General features: G+C 39.4%; 1 protein-coding gene across 1 annotated transcript in view; it reads right to left on the bottom strand.

Annotated features, from left to right (window-relative positions):
• The window catches only part of RSU1 (Ras suppressor protein 1), a 101585-nt gene that overhangs the window by 52011 nt on the left and 32322 nt on the right, over positions 1-17252 (bottom strand). Inside the window, exon 8 of the mRNA XM_030967082.1 lies at positions 9517-9649. Within this exon, the coding sequence (XP_030822942.1) occupies positions 9517-9649 (133 nt within the window). The remainder of the gene's footprint in view (positions 1-9516; positions 9650-17252) is intronic.

Genomic DNA, 17252 nt, shown 5'->3' with positions numbered 1-17252 from the left:
CTCTTTGGTAATTGTCTCCCAAGACCTATCAGGGTGTTGATAATTCTTCCTAATGTTTTATTGAAATTATGCAGTGCTCATTTTCTAGTGACAATGTTGTGCAGCTGTACAAGCTAAATGCCTCATAAAATTCTATGGTTAGAGAGTTGCCTTGGCCAACCAAATTTACAATATTTATAATATTTACTATTTCTTTAGGAAAAAATTCTCAAAATCCTAGTCATACTTTAAAGAGTATCAATGACATTCATATTACAGTCACTTTCTTTATATCATCACTAGTAGAATTCCACGTCTCTTCCTCACTATTTAACACAAAATTAATTTCAGAGTAAACTAGTTCATAATAACCCAATTTGGTCTATTCACCTTCCTTGATGCTGGAAAGATACTAGTACTTCTGTCACTTTTTGGGTCTTTCATTGACACAGTAATTAATTAAGACAGAACCTGGGTGAGTCCAGACTCTATCAGTCAAGTCTTCTAAATCTTCTGGGTGCATGCCCAGAGGCTTGGATGTTTAAAACCATTTCTCACAACAAAATGTTGGTCAGGCTTCTACTTGAGGGACTGAGAAATAACTCATCTTCCCTAAATTATCACCCAGCTTGCACTGAACAGAAGAATAACAGAACATGAGTTTCCTTCCCTTGTCATTAATAATCTATCACAGTTCAGAAAAGGGCCCATTTAGTTTCCCAGATTTATCATAATCAGATAGTTATAAGTAGTCTCTCCAATGGGTAAGAGACAGATCCCACTTTGGATTGGCCCTCTTTCCCACCGCAGAAACTTGTTTCAATCTCCTCTATCATTTTTCCTGCCCAAGGTGCCACTTGCCTGCACCTGCACATCTTACTCTGCTTGCCTGCTTATACCCCAAGGTTCTAGGGGGTCTAAGAACCTGTTCTCTAGGCCAGGTCCTTGATCCTGCTGCTTTCCAGTTTCTTTTGTACACCTCTACTTATTACTCATTTTGGATTTATCATAATTACCACTGATTTTTAACTCAGCTACTGATCTTGCCTTGCCCTATAGTTTGATGCAACTTTGTATTGTTTCCCTATGCAAACCACGTACCCTGCTACCCTTCCCCTAGCTTTGGTTTCAGCTTCTGCACTTAACTCACTTCATTCCAATTTCACTTCTAACACAGCTCCAGATGTCTGCCCCAGTGACAAACTCTAGGTTATCATCCTTGACGTGGCAAATGGATTACCGCATAATATTCTAAACGTTACATAAAGTTCATATCAAAGGGAACAGCAGAATCAGTAGTTACACCAATATTTATATGTGCAGTATCTATATCTGTCAGATACATCAGTGATAGCTTTGGTTTTATTACATATCCATCTTAGCAATATATAAACAAAAATATACAGACACAGTGTTTTTATTGTTTATCATTTGACATGGGTTCCAGTTAGCTCTTCTTTAGGGAAGAGTTACAGATTTGCAAGTAAATGTTGTCTAAAGATGTCAGGACTGTGAGTCATCTATTTTCTCTGTTGGAAATAATGTACTAATATATTTATCAATTTTTAAAATACAGCCAATAAATACAACATGTGGTTGGAATACAAATCAGCATTTTCATATAAAATATACAGTACCATGTCTTCAATACAACAGAACCAAACATGGATGACATTTTTATATTTCCCCACATCAGGTTGATAATACATTTTTATTGGTAAATTTAAATTTTTTTACTGGTACGTGATCAAAATATGTGAATCAGGACCATTAACACTTGTTTACTTCTCAGCTATGATGGATCTTGCTTCTTGCCATCCTTTGAGAGAAGCTTGATTTGTCACGAGCTCATCTTCACAGGAGATGTGGCATCTCAGATATTCCCACCTAACGTAGATCACTGAGGTCATCTTTCTTCCACTACCTTTACCCAGTCTTTGAAACCATGCTCAAATAAATGAGGTCACAGCTACCACTGTCAGGGGTCAAATGGTAAAGATGCCAGGCTAAAAAGTCACTGAAATATTTAAGTGAGCTCCAGCAATGGAATGTTGGACACACAACAACACCTTAATTCTTGTACAGGCCCAGGACAATCAGAGTGCAAATGAGGAGGGAAAAGAGGTGCTCACTAATGAAGCATGCTGTGAGTGTATGAATACGAGCAATCGCTCTAGGAACAGCGAGAATACTGGTCCTAGAAGTATTTGTAGAGCTGCATCTAAGAGAAAACTAATGCATGAAATCTTCTATTCCATTGTCCTGGTTTTGTCTGGGGTATAGTTAATTTTCTCCCTAGTACTTGGTACAGTGCAGTGTTTTGGATGCAGAATGAGAATAATGTTGATAACCCACTGATGTTTTGGTTGTTGCTGAGTAGTGCTTGCACTGAGCCAAGGACTTTTCAGTGTCTCATGCTCTGAATGTGAGGAGCTGCACAAGAATCTGGGGAAGGGGCGGGGGACACCTCTGGGACAGCTGACCAAACTGGCCAAAGGGATATTCCACACCACAGAACATCCATTCCCAGTGTAGAAACTGGGAGGAGTTGGCCAAAAGGGACTGACTGCTGCTCAAGGATGGGCTCAGGCTTGGTCAGTGGGTAGTGAGCAGTCATACTGCGCAACACCTGTTGGGGTTTATGCTTCTCTTTTTTTCATTACTATTATTATTTTATTTTAATTTCAGTAGTATTATTGTATGTATTTTGTTTCAATTATTGAATTGCTCTTATCTCAACTCAAGCTTTTTCCTTTCCTGATTCTCCTCTCCATCCCACGGGGTGGAGGGGAAGGAGTGAACAGCTGTGTGCTTCTGAATTGATGTCTGGCGTTAAACCACTACATCCACAAACTACCAAAGGATACTAAAGACAAAATTAAAGAAAAATAAAGAAAGCAAATGGCATTTATTATGGCCTGTATTTCTTAGCAAGGCAGGGTAGGCAGACTATCCAAGTTCTTTAGATCTTTACTGACCTCTGTGGATCATACAAACAGCTGAGGCATCTGACTGAGCTCTGCTGAATCCGATCTACAGATGTTTCAAGCAACTGGTCTGTGTTCTTCTATATGATCTTTATTCCCCCAAGAAGTACAGAATACAAACCATTTGATATTACACCTGAAATTAACTGTGCCCAGTTCTTTTTGGTACCACCACAAGATTAGACAATGACTGGGTAATTTAATTTTACTTAAGAGATAGCCAAAGAAAAGCATTCTCTCTAGGTATCTCTACAGCCCAAGTATAAAAGTAAGTCAGTAAGATTTTCATAACCCCAAATGATTTTTTCCTAATGAATATATAACTTATATAATAACAATTCTTAAGCTATGAAAAATTGTCAGTAATTATAAACTACTGTACAAAACTGCCATACATGTTTACTTAAACATGTTATTAAATGGAAGAATATGCATTCTTCTTCTTCTTATTATTATTATTAACATAAAAAAGAGCTTTGCCTCCTTAATTTAATATCAGTGGCACTCTGCAGTTATCTGAAAATATATGGGGGTGTCATCAGAATTTTTCACTCAACTATCAGGAGATGTGAATGCAAGCTCTGCCTACATCACAGACACTCTGCCACAAGTCATCACACCATCTACTCCTGCCCAACTGATTTGGGCTCACTGAAACAAGACTTTGGCCTTTATTTCTTCTGTTGGAAGAATATTTCTATCAGAAGGTTATTTATTACCTTGCTCCCTTAATAATTAGAGACCTCCCATCAAAATACACCTGACCGGCTTATTCATATTTGTTCCTATGTCCACCATTTTTTTATGCCTTAAATGAAATCTCTTCTTCCTCCTCTCCTCTCCAATGACAGCCATAAGCTCTGTTATCAGGCTTGACTTTGCTAAATAAATAAAATATCTGTTCATTTCACGATCCTATTTTATTTTCACACTTTGTCTGCACGTGCCTGAATTCACCTTTTATGAACATGATGACCACAACTGCAAAATATTTCCTTTTCTGTACTGGAAAATTTCCACTCTTTTAGCCGAGCTCTGGGGATTGTGCTTATCTTTCTCTCCTCCTCACTCCAGCATATCACACTGGTGGCTCGCCTGTAACTAACGCAGCCAAGCCTTCCTCATTGTTTGCTAATTCTTACTGTGTGGTATGCTGATTATTTTCTATGCTGCTAGCTTTGCACCATCAGCAAACATAGTTTAAATACTCTTGCTTTTTGTGCCAGCATAAAAAAATCAGATTCTTGGAGGTCCTAGGCTGTGCTGCACAAGTAACACCATTTCAGAACTATCCCTCTTCGTATCAGTTCAACCTGATGATGCCTCCATATCAACTGCTGCTAATTCCCACTTTCCCAATGTGCTTCCCAAGAACCAAGATATGGATTCTTCACTTGTTTGACCTCTTTTCCACTCCTTAATAGGTGGTTTTACTGATTATCATCTTTACATCATTGGACAGCACGAACCACACCGCTGGCTTAACTTAAACAGGCTTAACAACTGTGGAATAAGATCACCAGTTATTTCAAGATACTATTTATATGTTAGCGCACTACTCTGAGTATCTTGCCAGTCTCCTTGAGTTGTTAAAAATAAATCCTGAAATACTCTTCAATAATGTAATCCAGAAGAGGAATCTGTTCTTTCACAACCTCTGTCTGTTGCCCTGGAAGCAGCTGCTGCATAATAGTGGGGTTCAGAACAACAACTCACTCCCAAGAAGCTGAGGAGATTGTCTCTACACAGAGGGCTGAATCAAGAGTGGATTTTTCCACACTGTCACTGCTGATGAAATGGAGTTTTCAATTACAATGCTCAGCACAGAGCAATCTGCCCAGGGAAGCCTATGTTCCAATGCTGTCCAGTGATATATGCTCAGCACTGCATTTGTCAAACCATTTCCTCCACTAAGAGTTCATGTGTCAGTCTTGAAAATGGCTTGCTCTTCTACTACCTCTCCTGATGGAAATGTGAAAAGTGCAACTTGCTTCCTTTCACACAACATCTTGTTGAGCCTCTTGACTCCAAATTGACTGCCTTGTGGGGGAAATCTGCTTTCTAGAGACTTAAAAATGGTGTGACTTCTATTTTAATTCTGCCTCACTGGAATATGGATGTCAAACAAAGAAACAGCAGTCTTAGATAAAGCGTTAAAAGGGGATTGCTGGGTTTTAGGGGCAGTGCATTTAAAAATGCACTCAGGATCCAGCAATTTCTTTTGTTTTAGCTGGGATTACACTATGGGCTGTTGATGCCTGCAATAGATTCTGCTGTGATAAAATCAAAATTACTGTTCTTTCTGTTACAAACAAGCAAAGAATAAGTTCCACATGAAGATGGATTAAGAGCATATGAATAATTCCAGAAATGTACCCAAAACCCAGCTTTCTGGACTAACTTTGCTGTAAATGCCAGGAACCAAACCCACCCACTGGTACCAATTGCACATCTCAGTTTTATCTCATCTCAAATCAATAATTATCTTATATAAATCCTAAGGAACATCCTAAGGAACTAGAATTTTATTCTTCATAGGGGCTTAATTCATTGTTTTCTTTCAAACATTTAAGTCTGTCTGCAGTTATCGAAGTACATTGTGACCACTAAATCACACAATACATCATCTCTTTGTCAGTATCCTAGACAGAGAAGATCCTCTGAGAATATGCTTACAACATAAAGGTCACTCGGAAAGTTGACTAAAGGCATGAATAAAAAATAAAACATTTAGTTAAGCCCTTTGAGGAGACAAGGTTGCCATTATCCCTCACTGTTTAAGCAAGCTCCTCAACTGCTTCTCAACACTATCATGACACCAGACAGAGAGTTTAATGGCAGCTCCTGAGTATATACAGAATCAAAGCCAAAATTCAGCTTACTAAAGTTTCAGAAAGTTACACAGCAGAGAGAGATTAAGAATCATTACACACTTGGCAAACTGACCTATTTCCAAACGATGCTGTCACCAGATGAAATGTGCAGTGGGCGTATTTTAGCCAACAAAAGCTAGCAAAGTGCCAAGAGCTGCTGAATTTCCTGTTAAGAATTAAGAGCCCCTCCACACACATTTTCCAGCACAATATATGGCCCATCTTTTTGTCAGCACAAGTCTTCCTTGAAAAATTAGGGTTGAAAAAAATCACCAGGCACCATTTCTCATGAAAGGTAAGGAAATTAAAGGAAATGAAAGAAGCTACAATATAAGATGAGCTGATCTGAGGGTCTCAATGGTTAACATGCTTCTGAAGTAAAGTGCAATTCCAGTTTTATACTTGGTGCCTGAGTACCATGTAAAACAGGAGTGGGGAAATGTAAAAGTATGCAAGACAAATGACATTTTATCTTTAGACATAATCATCCCTCATGGGTGTCATCCCTACTTATCAATTAATCACTAGAGCATGAATATCCCAAGACAAGGCTAAAAATGGGATGTAATTTTTCACTAAATATTCTTGAAACAGCCAGTACATTTCACAAAGGAAAAGAACAGGTTTGTGATCTACTTGGTAGCTGCTTCCCAAGTGCAACCTCACAGAATCTGAATGGAGATCCCTGACACTGACTGCAAGTGATGGCTTCTGCCAGTCATCAGCAGAAACCTCAAGGTTTATTTACATGACTGTGAGTGCATTGCCAGGAGCTAATGAGTTACTGATTTCTGGTTAAGTTAAGAGCAACTGAGCAAACAAAGTTCTAGCAATTGCAAACACAAAATAAAACATATTACCATAACCCCCTTAGTGAAAATGTAACCTGGTGAGCCTCTGAAATCTGGCACTTGAGACTGTATGAGTGAGCCTACCCTCACTGTCTTAGCCAGCCTAGACAATGTGAAACTTGTGAAAAAAGGAAAGTCAGTATTTCCAATCAACTAGCAAAAACAACAGGCATAGGGAAACAAACCTGTCTCTGGAGATCAAAATTCATCTGCCACACAGATGCACAGTTCTGGTTTATGAGAGTCTATGTCTTCCAGTACCTGAAAGCAAACTTACTGGTCTGATGGTCAGCTGCTGATCTATGCTGTGTCTTCTCAGTGTGGCAAGTGAGGTTAGCTAAGCAGCAACCTTTCCAATCATTCATTTAATGAAAAGCCTACTGCTTTGCCTCACAGTAAAAGTTTGTCTGTCTTGATCTATCAAATGTTGTAAGATTTTTTTATATTGGCAGGATGAGCAATAAAACACAAGAAAACTCAAGAACTTGACTTTTCTTATTTAAATACCCACAGGGAAAAATACTAAGTTCACATATCAACCTTGTGTTTGGCTTAATAGGAAAAAGACACACTACCGGTTCAAGGGCTCTGAAAGAAAAAAGCAGTTGAAGAAGCTATATGGTCATTAGTAGGAAAAGACCAAAATTCCACCACGAAAACCAGTTTAATTTCTTCTGAGTGTACAGCCTATCTGCTTTTGTCCACACCAACGCTACTAGACCTGTTACCTAGACCATGCCACTGCTCCTGAGTTTTAACTCCTAAAACCAAATGAAAACAGAGGAGTGCCTTTAGGACATGGCATCCCAGTAATTCTCAATCACATATTTACAGGAAACTGGAAATAAAAAGGACAATCTTTTTTCAGGAGGAAAATCCACAAACTCTCCTTTTAGTAGGGCAAACAAGGAAAATCAAGATTCAAAAAAGTTACTACTGGTTTTCTAAGAAATCATACTGGTACTTTTAATTTATGATTTAAATATAAAATGGTCATCTGCTGAAAATCTAAAATTGACACCTATTTATCTCCTTGCATTTGGATTCTGTCACTAAACTTTAAAAATTATGGCACATTAATGAAATAAATTTCTAAGATCAAAGTAGAAATCATGAATAAGCCACAGAAAGATTATTTGATTTTGATTTCTCTCCCTATGAATGACCAGAGTCTGATTCCGCTTACACCATTAACTATACAGGTTTCAATTATTTACTGAGGACAAAATAAAAATTGGCCCATTAGCCAATAAGACACTGCTACACCTAGCAAAGAGTAAGACAACAAACCTAATATGGCTAACTTAGAACATAGAACAACAGCTGAGGAAACTGATGAAATACAGAACCTTCTTGTCAATTTTGATTACACCAGGAAAGTTGCCAGGGCAGTTTAATATATCCAGAGTTAGACATTTTAAATTAAAAAAAAAAAAAATAGATACATTATAACAGCTTCCCCCCCATCCCCCTTTCCAGAAGCCAAATATGATTCAAATTCTCAAAACTGCACTTTAGTCCTTAAAATTCTGCTGTCTTCATGATGCCCAGACTGGTCCCTGAGAGAAGTGCATGAGAGTCCCTAATCTACACCGCCCAGCAAAGAGAAATATAAAACTGACAATACAAAACAAAATCACCAAGCATTATCAAGGAGCTGAGATGCAGGCACACAATGAACAGTGGGGAGGGATGGTCCAAGGAGACAGGCAGCTGCTTCCCTACACCATGTCTGTAGTACAGAGTACTACTGCAAGAAGGGTGTTGCAGCCTACTTAAATCTATGAATAAATCTGTCTTGAGAACACGAATCACAGCATAAATATCAGCACCCTTCTGAGACACGCGATTCTTGCAACCACTCTTCCATCTGTGATTCTTTTCATTTAAAATTCTGTAAATGAAGAGCAATAGCCTACAAAAGCCATTGTTAGGTCATTTAGTTCCTACAGAAATTTGCATCTCAGTAATTTAATTGGAATCCCGCAACTGTCACTTGTGAATACCCTTCTCCGGTAATTTTGTTCAGACAGCAACCATATAAAAGATTGTCAGAAATGCTTCTGAATTATTAAAATACAGTTTTTAAATAAAGGCAAAATGCAAAAATTGACTTTCCAATCCAGGTTGTACTACCTACTGCTCCTAGGGAGACAGCATCAAGATAGTTGCTAGACACTGAAAAATAACTTCCCATCTAAAGAATAACATGGAGATCTTTACTTAAAACAAATATTACAATTTAGTGAATGATTAAAGACATTATTTCTTAAACTAATGGTCAGCATTTGTACATGGATCTTGCATTAAAATGAAGAAGCCCAGCACACACATTTACACTGTTGAAGAAAACACTAGTACTTGTATTTGAATTACTAAGATTGTAGACTTTCACAAATTCATCCAGATCAAGCAATGTTCAAAGTCTGGATATCTCTCAAAACATGACAACCTGCATCCAAAAGCATTAACAAATATCTATTTAAATATATATATAAAGTCATACTGAGCATACTTAAAATTAGTACTTCTCAAAAGGCTTGTAACACTTGTTCTTTCACATCTCTCATGTTACATAATAGCTCTTAGAAATAAACAAAAAATGCAGGACCGTATCAAACAGTCTTTGTGCTTTCCTAACTTGTCTACATGACAGTTACCTTCTTCTAGGCAAAATTCCTTAATATAAATGTACAGGCTTGCATATTTGTCCTGAATACCAAGTTACTGCATGTATTATGAAAGATGTGTGTAGCTGGTAACACTTTGCCCAACACACTACAGGGAAATAAATAACACAGCTACAATATATAATGTAATACTTACTATTTATATGTTTCTGAACGAATGTATTCAAAAACATGAGATACTCCCAGCTGGAACTGATCAGCAATAGGGGTAACCCAGGGATTGTTCTCTGCTTTGAAGACTTGCTTTTGACCAGTCAAATCCAAATTACCTGAAAGAGATTAAACAAAACACCAGATGAAAAATATTTGAAACATGAAAAATTTGAAAGAAATACCTTGCTGTGAATGTAAAAACTTTTAAATTCATTTCAGAGAGTGCAACTATAATAATAGCAAATATTTCAGTCTCAGCAAGGAGAAATAGAAGGACACAATAGTTCCCCCCATGATGGAGGCAGTTCCACTCTATCTGTTTCAGTGCTGCTACACACTGCAAAGCAGGGTTGAACTCTGCCCACTTATTTATTAAATTAGTTTTAAGTGTGACTTGATAATGCATCCATTCACTATCTCCACTATGATCTGCAGGAATGAAAGGAGAATGATTCTCTGGTAGAACTCTGCTCTGCTGAAGCTTAGCATTGCACAGCATTCCTCAATCCCTGCTCTAGGGGCTTTTTGCATTCCCAGCGCCCAAGACATTTTCTGCACCAAGATCCCGTTCTGATCTGTGGTTAGTGACACACACTCACAACAGCACCGACAATGCCATTCTTGTGACACGGCAGTTTTACTGATTCTTGACAGAAGATGTAAGAGATCTGTCATGGGCTTGCTCGGGGCTATTTTGTTCATTTTGTAAAAGTTTACCACCCGAGCCCAAAAACAGCACATGCTCCACTCAAAGCCCTCATGACTATGGATACAAAGGGCTGAATTCCAGGATAACCTAGCCATTGAAATATCTTCTTGTGTTCTTTAAATTAAGAAATCTGTTTCATATTTCCAATTTTTTTTTTGTGAATTTCATAATTAAGAAAGGCCTACCACTCCCCCATAAATCATCAATACCTAAACCACAATAAGCTAAAATGATCTTTAAGTATGGGGAACAAAACAAAAAATATTTACAGAGTTTTGAAGATTGACTGAGCCAAGTTGCTGGTGAAATCTGAAATCAACCTGACACCACAGCTTTCCAAAATGAAAGGGTGTGTGCAAGTGCAGGCAAGGGGAGCTGCTTCAAGCCCTGTGCTCACTGCTCACTTTGACAGCTAATCCTTAGTGTATTCCTCTCTGTAAAAGGGGTTAACACAATTAAAGACAGGCCATTAAACGGTGTGAAAAGATGCCAAGCATCTCATACCAGCCTATCAGGGAGTCAGGAGTCACCGTTACCTTAACAAGCTCATCTGCCAGCTGTCTGTGGCAGGAGCATCCCCCACAGCCGTCAGTCAGGCGGCAGCACCCGCTGCACGCTTCAGTGCGCCTCTCTGCTTTATTAGGGGACTCAGCAGCCCTGTTCTAACAGGGATCAGGAAAAAGGATTAAGTGCTGTGACAAAGAGGACCTAATAAGCCAGAAAGCAGTGTGTCTAAATCTGTGCTGGCTGAAGGTGCGGGCTGGCGCTCTCTGCATCCAGATCTCACGCGGAGGCTGCTGGGGAAGCTGGCCAGAGTGGCAATTAGCCCTAACCCTCTGACCAGGGCTGCTGGGAACATTATGTATCACTCAGGGGCTTGCTTTGCAATTGCAAATTGGATTTCCCATTTTATTACCTGCAAAAAATCCTGTATGCTGCTCTCCAAAACTACCAACACTGCAAGCACTCTGTAGGTGGGGCATCAAGGTAAAATGATCACTCTGTGTATACTATAAAAAAACCAGTTAAATTTGGGGAGGCAAGATTGGCCCCATCACAGATCAAGTTCAATGCTGCTTATAGGAATAAGTCACATGTGCCCAAAATCTCAGTATCTGAGGTCTCAGCTCTTGTCCCAAGCTGTGTCAGAAATTTACCATCCAGGGAAGGCTGCCGCATGTTTCCATTCCTACAGTATACTCTGCCCACTTCCATTTCAAATACCACATGGCCCATTTCAACATAATTAATTGTAATAATTACTACTCTACTACAGCTAAAGGAATCTTACAGCAAAACCAAGACTTCTCAAGCAGAATAACCTGTAGGCCCCCATGCCAATGCAATAGCTTTATTTTCCTCGGTCTTCTCTTTTTTCCTGAAACACACTGGAGGCAGGTACAAATATTTCTTTTCACCTTCAGAGGGAAGCAGAGGCCCTAATTAATCTAATTACAGAGGAAACTGGGGCGCACAAAAATTGAGCATCCGCACCAAAATCCAGCCCTCCCTGCCCAGGACGTCCTTCCGGGAGCCTTGCCAGCAGCAGCTGGCCTGGCAGCCCATCCCACCGGCCACCTAGAGCTGGAGTGAGAGCCTAGGGACTTGAAGTGAAGAATTTAATCAAGTGTGGTAGTGAGAAAGGGAACAACTTGTCTGTCCTCATAGCAAGCACCAGGTTCTCTGCAGGTGAGTGAAGGAGGGCTGCCCTACAGAAGACAGGACGGACAGGGCAACAAGGGCTTTAAAAAACTCGCCGCTGGATACCAAAATTTCCATCTGGAAATGAAGGATAGAAATAGGCAGAAAAAAGAGCAGGATAAGAAGTTACAGGAAGAGAGCCCCACCTCATCAGAACTAAGCAGGAAATGGAGTCTAACCCTCCAGATGCAAGGCAAGCCATTTGAGCACAAAGAAGCCACGTAACCAAAAATGAGACAGAAGGGAAACGTGTCTCTCCTGCATCACCATGCAGTGCTTGGGGCCATATCCTGGTGTCCTTTCTGTGCTTACAGCTAAAAAATCCATGAATCAAGGGCGTATGTACCTAATTCTACACTGGCTGCAGGACAGCCGGGAGTTCCAAGCACAAGGCCAAAGTCTCAGTAACATCTCAGGAACAGTATGTGCTGGGGCAGCCAAACCCACAGGAGCACTGCATGGACCCTCCTGCTGCAGTGCACAAGACAAATCCAGCAGTGTGGAAGAAATGATCACACTTGCCTGAAGCAATGGCTCTGGCACCAGGCTCCCCACAGGAGTGCCCAGCAACTGGACACCTCACACGTGTCCCTATCCCCCAAACCCAAGAGCCTCCTTGCCTAGGTGATTTTTTTCATGGCAACACCATGTTAGAAAATGCTGTTATTCCACCCCTGCAGCACTAGAGCCAGGGAAAAACTCACGGCAGATGTGCCTTCATGCGTATTGTCCAACAGCAGCATCAGCAGAACACTGTCTCCAGGGCTTTCAGAAATTTATATACTGTTCTGCTACACAGATCACATCAAATCCCTCAGATACTTTTAGTAAGCAAAATACAGAATTACCTCTAGTAACACTCCAGCACTGAAGATTCAGCCACAAAATACATTAGGATAGGAGACTGCAGTGGTCATTGCTGTTTTGTTCTACATGCACATCTACCTATTAAAAAATATTAATAATTTCTGCAATTTGGCATAATCATTTCACTAAAATTGTATTTCTTCATTATGAACTTAAAAGTTCTTGCTATTTTGTCATACTGAAGGAGATCAGCTCCACTGAAAGGCATCACAGTCATATGCCTCTGGTAAGTGAGGAGGAACAGGCCACCTTCAAGGCTAGTCAGCACAGCCCCTTTCCTAGGGCATAGAAATGTTATATTTAAATTATTTCTGAGTGCTTCTAAAATTATTCTAATAAATGATCAAAACTATACATCCCAGAACCTGGGTTTAACACGCTTAAATAACTTTATAAGTCCAACAGGTACTTTTTTTTACTCTATCTTGAGTAAATATAGATTTCCAAGTAGGAAGACTGCAAAGTGGACACTGAAAAGAGAACAGAATCTGAAAAAGGGAAGAGCAGAGATCTAACAGCTGACTGCTGTGGATGACCTGCACAGAATGACCAAAAGCCTTTTAAGGGAAGCCATCTGTGCCATCTTAGAAATGCCTGATCTTGGCATTTTTATTTCTGTCTCAGTATTCATTGTATCTAAAGATGATCTTGAACCTTTAAGTTTGATTGGATCCTTGTGATTTAACTTCTTTGTTTACCCCACCTCAAAACCAAATTGCTCCTAATGCCCAACCACTCAGCTGTGCAGACCTAAAAACTATCTATTGCCCAAATCTCTTGTTAGCTACCACCTGGGAGCTATAGTAAATAATCTACACCAAAACTCTTGAGAATTCAAGAGTGTAAAAATCAAAGTGTGCGTATTTTTATTTTTAACGTGTTCTAACTTAGGTCATCCATTTTTCACTTCCTAAACTCAGAGCATCTACAGTAATGGGTGGGCAGAAGGGCCACCTCATATGACAGTGGGCACACCTCATCCTGAGAGATATTTAAAGGATAAGAAGGCACCTACACTTTCCTGTCTTAATGGATCTATCCTGCGCTTGAGCTAAAACGTTATCATTAATGTTTCTTATTTTCCTGCAGTTCTGTTGAAATAAAAAGTGGTCTGTGAGAACATCCATGTTTTGCTCAAATGCCTCCAACGGTCAGAAAAGAGCTTAGAATAGAAAATCAAATGCTGCCTCCCACAGTGGTGTTTGCAGAGAGTGTCAGAGCCAGTAATAATTCTAACCATCACTTTGGCCAAGGGTGCCCTCAGACCTCCCAGGCTACTTCTGTCCATTAGACCTAGCCTGCAAGCACCCCTGACACATACAGCTACAAGCTCCCCATACTCCTGTGACAGATGATATACAGACTGTGTAATATTTACCCAATGGATGTATATTGGAGGTACAGTAAGGTGTGACTAGTGTAGATAGGCCTTACTTCAATACACACAAAAGGAAACAGAATGAACACACACCTGGCTTGTCCTTTTCACTTGAATGCCCCCTGGTAACACTTTAAATACTTCCAAAAATTAAAAGGTGAAATTAAGTAATTAAACAACTCTGACATTTGAGAACTAACACTGGCATTCAGCATAAGAAACATGATCCTAGCTGTAAAATGCCAGATCAACGCTTCTCTGTAATGGTTTAAATTCATCCCCAGTGAAGCTTCATTAAAATCAATGGATATAATTTTTAGCTTGTATACTGCTGAGTTTCATATCTGTGCCCTGTTGATACTCTAACTCCCCTCCCAGCCTAGACTCTTCTTCACTGACCTCAAGGAGAGTCCTCAAGCTGTTACACATCCCTTTTAGCAATTCCTCTTAAGACTGCAATTCAAACGTTCTTTCCCTTTACAATGTAAAGGTCTTACTCTCTGTCATACATATAACAGGAGGAACAAAATTAGTTTTAGTAATTTATTTAGATATAAATACCTTTGATCCTGTTTTATTAAATGCTAAGTAAGGGATCAATCTACTGCACTAAATTTAAACTTAGGCTGTATGTAAAAATATGTCCGTCCTGGCTTGTTTTAGATTTGCTTTACACTACAGGGCTTATAATTTTTATTACTTTTGTGGCATTTGCTTTGTCTCAATAGAGAGAGAGATTGTTTAAAGTGTGGGGGTAGAAGAAATATAATGACTATTATGTCATGAAAAGGATACCAAAGCAATTAATTGTGAATGATGTTTTAATACCTATGTAAAAAAAAAGAAAATATATACTCATTTCTATGCCACAAAGTATTATCAAAAGACAATGATTTTTACCCCAATCTTAAGTACATGTAAGGCTGTGCACCAGCAACTCATACCATTCCTATAAACAGGTAAGATCATTTCTGCTTTGAAGACGTAGCACTTTTGAAGGATTAATAACAGAAGACAGTAGATTTGAACAGGATTTATAAAGGAGCAGTGAGAAAACAAAGAGCAAAGTCTTCTTGTACCTAAGTGCAGTGTGACTCAATCTCTTTGGAACTGGCAGAAATATTCACGTCAATATTCAGTATGATAAAGAAATCTACATCTCCACAGCATAGGTCAAAAATACGTATTTGCTTATTGATGAGCTCCTGTGCACTAAGAGAGAACAACTAAGTTTAGTAAATCTAAAACTAGACTGAAATGCCTCAAAAGATCAATCCCAGCAACACTTCTGCCCTCTCACCCCTACAACCTTATACCAAAGAAGGTCTAACACTTAAAGTCACCAGCTCTTCAGAGAACCCTGAAATAACATTTGTGGTGGTTCTACATAATATGGGAAAAGGTTAAAGTCTCAGATAACAAGAAATCAGATTCAGCACATGCAAATAAATAAGATACCCCAGAACATCCATCCCACAGAAGCAGGCTGGAAGTGTTCCCCTGGCTCCTCTCCTAACCACACAGAAGGGAATGCCTGCAATCTCCCCTGCGAGCATTAGACAGGAAGCCCCAAGGTAAGAGAAGGCTGAGGGAGCAATCTGAAAGTCAAACACTGAGGCCAAAGTCCATCCTCAGTTTTACAATTACTTTCAGGGAGCTAAAACAGGTTAAAACAACATCACATGTTATTCTTACAACTTCTTAGATGTACATGATGATTTCCAATGATGAGTTTGGAGGTGAGACCCCAACTTTAGCATTGACCTGACTACGTAGAAAATCTGTGTCAGCTCAGTAACTGAAGAGCTTACAAACACATTTCAAACAGAAAAACATCTGGTCTGAAAAACATCAGGAGATGGAGATTCTGCCAGTTGTGTCTTGTTCTAATGGTTCATCACTGTCAAAACACATTCTTTAATTCTGAGCTGAAGTAAGCTGACTTATTTCTAAAACACTGCTGCTCCCTCTGCCCATCTACAAGGGAGAAAGACTACCTGTGCTCTCTTGTCATGGAGTGAGTGAGGATCAGCAGCCAAGTGTTCTCTCACTCTTTACTTTCATAGGTCATATAGTCAGATTATACTGTGATTCCACAGAGTTACTTATTTTCTTCAACTCTTAGTAAGAGGAACATAGCTGAAATAAATCAACTAAAAACAGACCAACTAAATCTTGAATTCTTTACCCTTGATGTAAATGTGAAGTGTTACAGGGCAAACTGGTATTGCCTCAGCTACAGCTATTATATTTGTATGGGAAGAGAATTTTACCCTCCACCATGCTTCATAGGAGAGAGTTTAAAACAAAGTGAATGTAGTCCTGAGATGTTTATACAAAATTCCAGCATCAAAGCAAAGGTCAGCCAGAATCTTTATACCAAAGTGTAATGGAAAGTCTGACACTTCAGAATGTGCCAGGATTGAAGATGAAGCCTGGGAAAGAGAAGAGGATGGATGAAATGCTGAACTACCACCTTAAACCATACTTCAGGTATTAAATACAGACAGACTGTAGCTCTAACCTGGCTGGGCAAACTTACATTTCCACATTCAGGGAGCAGGAGGAGAGGTTAACTCTCTGGGAGCAAGGAGAGAGCCTTGGAAACTCCTACCATCACAATACACAACACAGCAGACCTTACCAGAAGAACTAGTAGAAAGAGTAAATAATAATAACATTCACATATGAGAGCCACAAAACAGGAACTTATTCAAGGCAGTACACGAGGTACTCCTCACCTAACAACACTCTGCTAATGGCTTGCACTGCCACATGACAAATCAGGCTGTTTCAACAATTGACCTCCCCCACACACAGCTCTCAGGTACCAGGGCAATCAGCCCGGCTGGTGCCATTGTCTTGGTAGCTAAGAGGAAGGGCAGAAGACGAGCACTTTAACAAAAATCCAAGAAATTACTTCAAAATGTACTTTCAAAATGTATTTTTAAAAATACATTCTAAAATGATTTATTTCCTACTTAAAACTTGATTAAATTAATTTCCTCCACATTCCTCAGGCAAGAGCAAGACCATTTACTAGAAGACCTACAAGTACTGCTAA

Source organism: Camarhynchus parvulus, chromosome 2, assembly GCF_901933205.1.
Source record: "Camarhynchus parvulus chromosome 2, STF_HiC, whole genome shotgun sequence".
Classification (NCBI taxonomy): domain Eukaryota; kingdom Metazoa; phylum Chordata; class Aves; order Passeriformes; family Thraupidae; genus Camarhynchus; species Camarhynchus parvulus.
This window is presented reverse-complemented; position numbering and strand designations above follow the sequence as displayed.